This window comes from Bombina bombina, chromosome 7 (assembly GCF_027579735.1).
Source record: "Bombina bombina isolate aBomBom1 chromosome 7, aBomBom1.pri, whole genome shotgun sequence".
In the NCBI taxonomy this organism is placed as follows: domain Eukaryota; kingdom Metazoa; phylum Chordata; class Amphibia; order Anura; family Bombinatoridae; genus Bombina; species Bombina bombina.
The window spans coordinates 495,344,140-495,356,192 of record NC_069505.1 but is presented as its reverse complement, the minus strand read 5'-3'; the positions used below and the strand labels follow the sequence as shown (position 1 = coordinate 495,356,192).

Below are 12,053 nucleotides of genomic sequence, written 5' to 3'. Positions count from 1 at the left end.
GAGATTAGGCCCTGTAATGTACAATGTGTGGGGAGATCAGACCCTGTATTGTACAGTGTGAGGTGAGATCAGACCCTGTATTGTACAGTGTGAGGTTAGATCAGACCCTGTATTGTACTGTGTGAGGTTAGATCAGACCCTGTATTGTACAGTGTGAGGTGAGATCAGACCCTGTATTGTACAGTGAGGCGAGATCAGATCCTGTATTGTACAGTGTGAGGTGAGATCAGACCCTGTATTGTACAGTGTGAAGTGAGATCAGACCCTGTATTGTACAGTGTGAGGTGAGATCAGACCCTGTATTGTACAGTGTGAGGTGAGATCAGACCCTGTATTGTACAGTGTGAGGTGAGATTAGGCCCTGTAATGTACAATGTGAGGAGAGATTAGGCCCTGTAATGTACAATGTGTGGGTAGATCAGACCCTGTATTGTACAGTGTGAGTTGATATAAGACCCTGTATTGTACAGTGTGAGGTGAGATCAGACCCTGTATTGTACAGTGTGAGGGAGATCAGACCCTGTATTGTACAATGTGTGGGTAGATCAGACCCTGTATTGTACAATGTGTGGGGAGATCAGACCCTGTATTGTACAATGTGAGGGGAGATCAGGCCCTGAATTGTACAATGTGAGGAGAGATTAGGCTCTGTATTGTACAGTGTGGAGTAGATAAGATCCTGTATTATAGGGAGATCAGATCCTGAATAGTAACAAATGGGGGGGGGGGGGTGATCAGACCCTGTATTTTCAATGTGGAGGGGGGGGGATCAGAGCCTGTATTATACAGTGTGGGCAATAAGACCATGTACAGTATTGTGAGATCAGACCCTGTTTTGTACAGGCTATGTGGTGGCTAAACCCCTATATTGCACAGTATGGGGGGTCAGACCCTTTATCATACAGTGTGGTAGATCAGACCCAATATCGTACAATGTGTGTGTGGAGGGCGGGAGAATCAGGCCCTGTATTGTACAATGTAGTGGAAAGCAGACCCTGTATTGTACAGTGTGAGGGAGATAAGACCATGAATTGTAAAGTGCTTGGGAGATCAGACCCTGTATTGTATAAGCAGAGTCATTGACCTCCGTATTTTTCCATTCCTTTGCATACCACTAATCATTTCCACCTGTCGTGCTGACACATCCGTTCTCCGGTGGAGTGCTGCGGGAAGAATGTGGCTGATTCACTTGTTTAACGCCAGCATGGTTGACTCAGCGCCCGCTCATTCCGTTGGCATCTGCAGGGGGGGGCACCACAGACCCTTTATTAACTCCTTCACTGCCAGTGCAGCAGCCTGTTCCCTAAAAATATAAACCCATAATGGCTTGAAATATGAATTACAAATAAAGGCAGCTCATTTTACAGACAACTAAAGGCCTGATGTATATAAATAGGGAATATACAATACCGTAAATTCTATAATTATAAATTGAATAGATTTGTATCAGTAGAAAAATGTATACACTTTTGCTGAACCTAAACAAGTAAGAGAACGATAGACAGACATACAGATAGAGATAGACAGAAATAAAGATAGATGGATGGATATATATATATATATATATATATATATAGAGATAGATAGATATAGAGAGATAGATAAATGATAGATAGATTAATGGATAGATAGATATGGAGAGATAGATAGAGATAAAAATGAATAAACAAACAGCCTTTTCTATCAAACCCAAAAACATTTATCAGTTATTTTTGGATCATACAATATTCCCCTCCAATTTTCAGTATTACCCAGGAGTCCAACAGACCTAACACTGGTCTCTAGAGGAACCACTGAGTTGGAGGTGTCATGGCAGCCTGGACAAAGTGGGGTTCATCCTCTCACAGTGTGCACTGTTCAGGTACGTTTATCATTTTATTTTTAATGTGCCCACTAAGCTAGTGTTTAAAACTTAACAAATTAATTAATTAATCATTTAAAAACTAAGTGTAAATGTATTAAAGGGATAGAAAGTTGAAAATTGAAATGTGCTTGCGTGCATTTCAATTTTAAATATAAGCATTTTGCACTATACTTTCATTAGCAAAAATACCTCTAGTGAAAGTTATTATTCAGCAGCATACACACATATGCTGTGAGGGCCTGTATACCAGTATTCAAGCTTAGAGAGTTAGAGGTAGTGTGTTTTGTGCCTGTACACTTAAAGTGCCATAAAACATGTTGAGATCTGTGCATTTCCTAAAATGGCTAATTAAGTAAAAATTGCTGGCAAGTATTTTAAAATAATTTTCAAAAACAAGCAAAATTTGTTACATAGCTATACTGTCTGGAGTAGTCTGATCCACCCCCACTTATCAGTGTTTAGCATCAGAAACACAGGTATTGTATTTCAACTGAGTTCATAGCAGCTTATTTGCTTCTAGGCATGTGTTCTGTCAGAAGAGCGAATTCATTAACGTAACAAACGGAAGTGACGTTCCGTCAGCTGTCTAATAAAAAAATATGCACCGTGCATGCACTGCTCTTAGTCATAGCATTCCAATGCCACTATGTCACAGCCCATCAAAACATTCAACGGAACGGCCGCGCAGAAAAATGTGTTTGTCGACTTTCAACGATTTTCAGTATGCACACACACAGTCTTGTACAGAGTTGGTATTTGTTACAGAAGAATTAGTTATTTTGTTGTGAAGAGCTTATTTCCCAGCAGCAATGCCTGAACCAGCAAGCCAGCACCTAAGAAGGGCTCCAAGAAAACCGTAACAAGTATCATTTCATAAAGAGTTAACTCTTTTTTTTCAGCTTTTAGAAACTATTGCCTAAATACACATTTTTGCTAGCCTCAGCTCTAAGTTTAGGGATAACCAATCCCATTGTCTAATCACCTCTGGAGCCAGACTGCTAATTGATAAGATGAACTTGTAAACTTGTTATCTTAAGTACTGTAATCCTATTGTGGCCTGTCAAAGGACAGTGCTCTCTATCTAAATGTGTGATGGGGGATTTTGTGCTTCCCCCCCCCTCTCCCCCTGGGAGTGCCCTGTGTGCATGTAACCTTAATAAAAAGCAGGCTGGGCATCCCAGTCCTGAGTTCTTGTTTGACCCTCAATCGCAGCGTTGACTCGTTTTTGTGGGCAGAAGGGTATCCTAGCTGTACTACAGCTAAGGGAGATTATTCTATATTTGCGAGACTCATATAGAATACTATGGAAAGCAGCTTCTCCCCTCTTTAGCAATAGGGATCCAGGCTACTAAGCGGTCCATCTCTCAGCGAGACTAAGGGTAACCGTAACATTTGGCGGCAGCGGCGGGATTTTCCTGGATTTCCTAGGAGAGGTACAGAACGGATGGAGAGCGCTTACGAAAAATTGAAGCGTACAACCCTAAAGGATTTACTTGAAAGCAGAGGGGGGTACGCCAGCAACCGGCCGAGGAGAGAGCTGATCGCAGAATTGAACGAACTGGATCAGAGCTTCACAATGGCGGAAACACCGACCACGATTAGTGATGAAAAAACCAGGATTGTTCGGGAAAGGCTCTCATTATACGGGCCGAACCCCTCCATGGAATTGGTACAGCAGTTGATGGCGGAGGCGGACGAGGATATACGAGAGACTCGAGCCCACGAACTCAACCTAGCGAACGCACACCGCAATGCTGTAGCCCCGCAGGTAATCATCCCTGTCGAAAATGCTGGGAGGCCCAAGATACCCTATACGGCATTTCGACCCTTTCTGGAGAGCGAGACAGGGATTGATGAATATTTGGCGGACTTCGAAAGGCAATGTGCCCTGCACCAGATTCCCAACAGAGAGTGGCCCACGATATTGTCTGGGAAACTATCCGGGCGAGCCCTGGAAGCCTTTCGTACTCTGGGTGCTAAGGAAGTGACACAGTATGAGCTAGTTAAGGAGACACTGTTGCGACGGTACGCTGTAACTCCGGACACGTATCGCCGACAGTTTCGGGGCACGGAAAAGAAGCCTAACGATACCCATATGGAATGGGCGCACCGAATGCGGAGAGCGGCAAATCACTGGCTGAGCGGAAGTAAAGCGGTGACTTGGGAGGAAATTTTACAATTGTTTCTCTTAGAACATTTTTATAATGGCATGGAACAGCAAGGGAAGGAATGGCTGCGAGACAGGCGGCCTTCTACCTTAGAAGAAGCAGCCAAATTGGCCGATGAACATTATGACTCCCGTCTTCACAAACCCATGAACTACCGAGCTCCAGCACGGGTCGAACTCAGAGAGGTTTACCGTGCACCCCCTCGTGCTGAATTCCGAGCCCCGGTGCCCACAGGGCCCGTCCGACACTCAGGACCACCCAATAACAGCTCTGAGCGTCACAGACCGACTTGCCACCGATGCAAGCAACCAGGGCATTTCATGGCTAGCTGCCCCCTTAATACGCACCAGACACCCAGGAATTACAATTACCCCTCTGGGTCCTATCGTCCGGCCCGGGCCCTCTGTGTTAACCAAGAGGCCCCTATGGAGGGATATGTGGGGCCGCTTCACGAGGCAGACCCTGTATATGCTGCCTCAGATAACCGCCAGCACCATCGGCAGAGGGTATGGCTCGAGGGGCGATCTACCGAGGGATTGCGAGACACAGGGGCTACTATCACGCTGGTACAGAGTCATTTGGTGCCAGAGCACAAGCGATCCGGACAGACTGTGGCCGTTAGAGTGGCGGGGGGGGATGTGTACAAAATTCCAACAGCTAAAGTGCATCTTGATTGGGGAGCGGGAAAGGGGGCTGTGAACGTGGGCCTAATGGATAATTTACCTGCCGAAGTACTACTGGGCAACGATTTGGGCCCCATGACTTCTGCCTATGCTCCAGTATGCAACAACGAGGCGGACCCAGTGACTACACGGGCCCAAGCCCGGACAGAGCGAGAGCTCTCACCAGTGCGGGAGACACAGGTAAGACCTACCCCGACCTTGCCTGACAGGTTAGGCCCCATACCCTGGGACACCCCAGATGCTTTCGAGGCAGAGTCTAAGACTGACCCGACCTTACAAAAGTACCGGGAACGAGCAGAGACCGGAGGGGGCGGGGCAGATAACGAAACATTCTTATGGGAAAAAGGGAAACTATACCGCTGGACAGAGAAAAGGGGACAGCGTAGGCGACAGCTGGTAGTGCCCCACAAATACCGTCAAGAAATCCTCAAAATAGGCCACGACATCCCCTTAGCAGGCCACCTAGCCGTAACCCGTACCCTACACCGGATTACTCACACGTTCTTTTGGCCAGGGGTGCACGCTGACGTTAGAACTTACTGTAACACCTGCGATGTGTGTCAACGAGTAGGAAGGCGAGGCGATCACCCTAAAGCCCAGCTAGTAAATATGCCCATTGTAGAGGAACCCTTCAGCCGGGTTGCTATTGACCTAGTGGGACCACTGGCTACCCCTAGTCCCTCCGGTAAGCGCTACATTCTTACCGTAGTGGACTACGCTACCAGGTACCCAGAGGCTGTCGCCCTATCCAACATACAAGCGGATACGGTAGCGAATGCACTAGTACAGGTGTTCTCCCGGGTAGGATTTCCAAAAGAAATCCTATCCGACCGAGGCACCCAATTTACGGCTGAATTAACCCAACAACTCTGGCAGGTTTGCAAAATTAAGTCCCTCCTGAGCTCCCCATACCACCCCCAGACGAATGGGCTGTGTGAGAGGTTCAATGGGACCCTCAAGCAAATGCTCAAGACGTTCACTCAGGAATACCGAGACTGGGAACGCTTCCTGCCGCACCTCCTATTTGCTTATCGGGAGGTGCCCCAGGAAACGACAGGGTTCTCTCCCTTCGAGTTGCTCTACGGAAGAAAGGTACGGGGACCCCTAAACCTGATCCGGGAGCACTGGGAGGGAGAGATGGAGGCTGACGGTGTCCCCATTGTGCCATACGTGCTGGAACTCAGGGACCGAATGGAGCAATTAGCCAAATCCGTGCGGGCTAATCTCCAGTTGGCCCAGAGAAGACAGAAAGTATGGTACGATCGGGGGGCCCGAAAGAGAATCTTCACCATAGGACAAAAGGTGTTAGTACTTAAGCCGGTGAAGACAGACAAATTGCAGGCGTCCTGGCAGGGTCCCTACCAGATCGTAGAGAAAAGGGGAGACACCACTTATGTGATAGCTAGCTGCCATGACAACAATCTTAGAAAGACATTCCATGTAAACATGCTCAAGGAATATTTTGAGCGACCAGAGAACGTGACGGCCGTATGTTGTTCCCCTCAGGAAGACCCAGACAGTTTACCCATTCCAGACCTATTAGAAAAGAGTCTCCCCACAGGTATAGTGGCGCAGGTTCAGATAGGGGACCGACTTAGCCCCACTGAAAGGGAGCAGCTCAACCAACTCCTCCAGTCCAAACACCTCACCTTCTCCCCGAAGCCAGGGTACACTACTTTAACCACCCACCAGGTAGATACTCCGGGACAAGCTCCCTTGCGCCAGGCTCCGTACCGAATCCCCGAAGCAGTTAGGACAGGAATGAAGAAGGAGATCGATGAGATGCTCCAGCTCAGGGTAATTGAGCCCTCCGATAGTCCATGGGCCTCCCCAGTTGTCTTGGTGCCCAAGAAAGATGGGACCACCCGGTTCTGTGTAGACTATCGGAGGCTCAATGAAAATACCGTGACGGACGCTTACCCTATGCCCAGGGTAGACGAGCTACTCGATCGTATAGCCAGGGGAAATTACCTGACCACTATTGACCTCTGCAAAGGTTACTGGCAGATTCCCCTGGCCCCGGAGGCTATCCCCAAGTCGGCATTCGTCACCCCATTCGGCTTATATCAGTTTAGGGTAATGCCGTTTGGGATGAAGAATGCCCCAGCTACATTCCAGCGCTTGGTGGATAGGCTCCTGGATGGCTTCCAGAGTTTTGCTTGCGCCTACCTGGACGACATAGCGATCCACAGTGAGTCCTGGGAGGACCACTTAGCTCATGTGGGAATGGTTCTGGATCAGATCCGGGCTGCTGGCCTGACTCTGAAGCCAGAAAAATGCCACTTTGGGATGGCCGAGGTACAGTACCTGGGTCACCGGGTGGGGTGTGGAAAGCAGCGACCAGAGCCGGCCAAAATAGAAGCTGTCGCCAATTGGCCCACCCCCATCACTAAGACTCAGGTCCTAGCCTTCCTGGGCACGGCAGGGTACTATAGACGGTTCGTACCAGACTACAGCACACTTGCCAAACCCCTGACTGACTTGACCAAGAAGAACTTACCTCGACAGGTCCTGTGGTCTCCCCACTGTGAAACGGCTTTCCAGGCTCTCAAAAATGCTCTAATTAACGCTCCTGTCTTGGCGGCCCCAGCCCTTAACAAACGTTTTATCGTCCATACAGACGCTTCCATGTTCGGGCTGGGAGCTGTCCTCAGCCAAGTAGGCGAAGATGGAGGGGAGCATCCAGTTGCCTACATCAGCCGGAAGCTCCTGCCCCGCGAAGTCAGCTATGCAGCGGTCGAAAAGGAGTGTTTGGCTTTGGTGTGGGCATTAAAGAAATTGACTCCCTATTTATATGGTCAGGAGTTCACTCTGGTCACCGACCATAACCCGTTGGTGTGGCTGAACCGGGTCTCTGGAGATAACGGCAGGCTATTACGTTGGAGCTTATCGTTGCAACCCTTCAATTTCACCATTACTTACAGACCTGGGAAACAGAATGGCAACGCCGACGGGTTGTCCAGACAAACAGACCTCAGCCCTGCATAACCAGCGGTCTGGACAGCCTTAGTCTGCCCCGAAAAGGGGTCAGACCGTGTCTGCCAGAGTGTTCCACAGAAAGGGAGCACTGTTACAGAAGAATTAGTTATTTTGTTGTGAAGAGCTTATTTCCCAGCAGCAATGCCTGAACCAGCAAGCCAGCACCTAAGAAGGGCTCCAAGAAAACCGTAACAAGTATCATTTCATAAAGAGTTAACTCTTTTTTTTCAGCTTTTAGAAACTATTGCCTAAATACACATTTTTGCTAGCCTCAGCTCTAAGTTTAGGGATAACCAATCCCATTGTCTAATCACCTCTGGAGCCAGACTGCTAATTGATAAGATGAACTTGTAAACTTGTTATCTTAAGTACTGTAATCCTATTGTGGCCTGTCAAAGGACAGTGCTCTCTATCTAAATGTGTGATGGGGGATTTTGTGCTTCCCCCCCCCTCTCCCCCTGGGAGTGCCCTGTGTGCATGTAACCTTAATAAAAAGCAGGCTGGGCATCCCAGTCCTGAGTTCTTGTTTGACCCTCAATCGCAGCGTTGACTCGTTTTTGTGGGCAGAAGGGTATCCTAGCTGTACTACAGCTAAGGGAGATTATTCTATATTTGCGAGACTCATATAGAATACTATGGAAAGCAGCTTCTCCCCTCTTTAGCAATAGGGATCCAGGCTACTAAGCGGTCCATCTCTCAGCGAGACTAAGGGTAACCGTAACAGTATTTATGTTATATACAGGTTTATGGTGGTGACGGTATACAGTATATGTAACAATGTAATGGTGGTGTACCAGATAGTATGTTTGCATACTAATTACACTGTTACATATATATCGTAACCACCATAAACATGTATATAACATAAATACCAACGCTGTACCAGACTGTGTGTATGCATACTGATAACCACCATTACACTGGTACATATATACCGTCACCACCATAAACCTGTATATAACATAAATACCAACGCTGTACCAGACTGTGTGTATGCATACTGACAGCCACCATTACACTGGTACATATATACCGTCACCACCATAAACCTGTATATAACATAAATACCAACGCTGTACCAGACTGTGTGTATGCATACTGACAGCCACCATTATTCTGTTTAATGCTTGTATACCAACAGTGCTCCCGAGCACTGTGTGCATATTAACAATCACTGCCATCTTGCATTGTATGTGTCTACCAACTGTGGGCCAGAACACTATGTGCATACTGACAGTATCTGTAACTATTAGGTGCCCTGCTATAGTATACTGAAGTGAAAGACATACAATCACTGCACGTCATTATAACTTCCCCGCCCTCTGTGTAAAATCGTTGAAAGTCGACAAATACATTCTTCCGCCCGCGGCCGTTCCGTTAACTGTTCTGATGGGGTGTGACATAGTGGCATTAGAATGCTATAACTAAGAGCAGCGCATGACAGCTGACGGAACATCACTATTGTTTGCTACTCTGATGAATTTGCTCTTCCGACAGAACACATCCTCCAGCAGATAATAAGTGTTAAAGTCTTGTATTCTACCAAAGGTGGATATAGATACAGCCATAGAAGGATTTGTGTGGGGGGAGTTTCATACAACCCACTTCTGACTCTCTGAGAAGGTGTAGTGTTTGAATATTGGTGCAGAGTAATAACTTTTACCAGAAACATTTTTGGTAATGGAAGTATACTGCAAAAATGTTTCTTGAAATATACTGATGTACATTTAAATGTTGACCTTTCTATCCATTTAGGTGGATCCATGTTTAACAAGAATGTAAGCAAATATATTAAACACAAAGTAATAATCTACATACCATTACCCAACACTCAAAGGAGTGTTTTCTGTAGGTTTGTAGGGCTGACAGTGTATTGTCTGTTGTGATTCTTTAACGTGTTTGAGGGTGGTCTTTGGTGGGTAAGGGCGGTGGGGGTAGGGTGGTCTTTTGGGAAAGAATGTCACTGACAGATGAGATCAGACTTTTGTGAGATAGAAGAGGAGGATGTGGGACCTTAGATCTGCAGATGTTTTGACAGGTGGGACCGGATGAATTTAAAGATTTAAATTCCAACCAGAGACCACTCAGCCTGTCTCTTTTTATTGCACCATCTATTAAATAGGAATGAGCAAATGTCTTAATTGAAAGGAATATTAAACTCATAAAATAATTACCCATATAGGGCTAGATTACTAGTGGAGCACAACAAATATTAGTGTTGTTGTGTGTTAGCATTGTTCAAGCTATTTTTACTCTCATCTTTAAAGTCCAAAGTTATTTTTTATCACTCTAGAGATAGTCTAGTGCACACAAACATCTGCATGTCAGATAGCTAAATCACATTATAGACTTCTATGGAGACGTGCAATAATATTCATAAACAAAACAGATTATCTGGACCCTAATCTATCCTCAAAGCCTAATCAAATATTAGACCGTGATCTCTCAAACACGGTTAGGGTATGAACAAATTGTAAAAGATAAAATGAGTGGCGCTTATTAAAGCTGAGGAAAAAAGTGTGAACTAGAGCAACAATATTATAGGTATTTACCTTTATAGTATGTTCCCAATACGTTAAGTAAGAGTTCTCATAAAAAATCTCATGAAATGAGAAATACTATAACACCATTCAAATAATATCAGAATATAAAATATGTCATTTAATATGTACAAAAAGTTTAGCATACAATGTATAAAATATACACATTAAAATTGGAGTTGTGGCCACAACTAAATTACAAATCTATTATGTTTATATGTAGGTGAAAATCAAAAAATTCATAAAGAATTCATAAAAAAAATATTTTTTTAGGAATTCTTCGTGATTTTTTTTATTTTCACCTACATATAAACATAATATCTTTTGCAATAAAATTCATGTCTGATATTACCAGAGCACTAAGCCAATGGTATGCAAAAAATCCACTCACTTCATGCGGTTCCGTGCTATACTATTTTAATGAAAATTATGCTTAAAATACTTCACACACACATATATATATGTACATACAATGCGTGTATATACAATATATATATATATATATATATATATACTGTGTGTGTATACACACACAGGGGCCTATTTATTAATGTGCGAGCGGACATGATCCGATATTGCGGATCATGTCCGCCGCACATCGATAAATGCCGACTGTATAAGCTGTCGGCATTTATCATTGCACCAGCAGTTCTTGTGAATTGCTGGTGCAATGCTGCCCCCTGCAGATTCGCGGCCAATCGTCCGCCAGCAGGTGGTGTCAATCAACCTGATCGTATTGGATCGGGTTGATTTTCGGCGATGTCTGTCCACCGCCTCATAACTTTATTACCCATTCCCCAGTTTTGCATAACCAACACTGTTATATTAATATACTTTTTACCTCTGTGATTACCTTGTATCTAAGCCTCTTCGGACAGCCTCCTGATTACATGACTTTGTATTTTGTATCTATCGACTTGCATTTAATACTGTGTTGTGCTAACTCTTAAATAACTCCCCAGGTGTGAACATTGTGTTATCTATATGGCCCACATGAACTATCAGTCTCTTGTTGTGAAAATAGATTTAAAAAGCATGTCATGAGAGGCAGCCTACAAGGGCTTAGAAATTAGCAAATGAGCCTACCTGTATCTAAGCCTCTGCAGACTGCCCTCTTATTTCAGTTCTTTTGACAAACTTGCATTTTAGACAATCAGTGCTGACTCCATGGGAGTGAGTACAATGTTTATCTATTAAAAACTGTCAAATGCATTCAGATAAGAGGCGACCTAGGTTTATGTTTAAACAAAGAATACCAAGAGAACAAAGCAAATTTGATGATAAAAGTAAAATGGAAAGTTGATTAAAATTACAAGTCCTATCTGAATAATGAAAGTTTAATTTTGACTAGACTGTCCCTTTAATGGTCACTCCCGGTATAACTAAAAACAAGGAGAGGGCCCACTCTTATAGCCACTTATTTTAGGTCTCCTTCAAAGATGATTTAGGGTCAAAGATAGTGATAATGCTATCAGTAGCAATCTAAGTGCATATCCAAGATGACTGCAAAAGCTGGAGTTCATTAACAGTCTTAAAGGGACAGTATACTATAAAATTGTTTTTCCCTTAATGTGTTTCCAATTACTTTATTTACCAGCTGCAGAGTATAAAATGTATGAGATTTGCTTTTTTTAAGGCTTATTTGTGTATAAGAATTAGCCGATTTTGTGTTTTAAAGCCAAAACCTAATAAAATGGGTTGAGCTTGTAGGTATAATCAGATCTCATTACTTTATCACATTGTGTACATATACTTGCTTCTTTATCTTATATCTGTCCTTAAACCAATCATCAATACTTGGAGAGAACAATGGAAAATT

At 44.5% G+C, this 12,053-nt stretch overlaps 1 protein-coding gene across 2 annotated transcripts in view; it reads left to right on the top strand.

The window, feature by feature from the left end:
- Positions 1-12,053, top strand: part of AXL (AXL receptor tyrosine kinase) — a 114,343-nt gene that overhangs the window by 51,787 nt on the left and 50,503 nt on the right. For both annotated transcript variants that reach the window (XM_053721645.1, XM_053721644.1), the window contains exon 6: positions 1,746-1,861. In XM_053721645.1, coding sequence (XP_053577620.1) covers positions 1,746-1,861 — 116 coding nt within the window. The remainder of the gene's footprint in view (positions 1-1,745; positions 1,862-12,053) is intronic.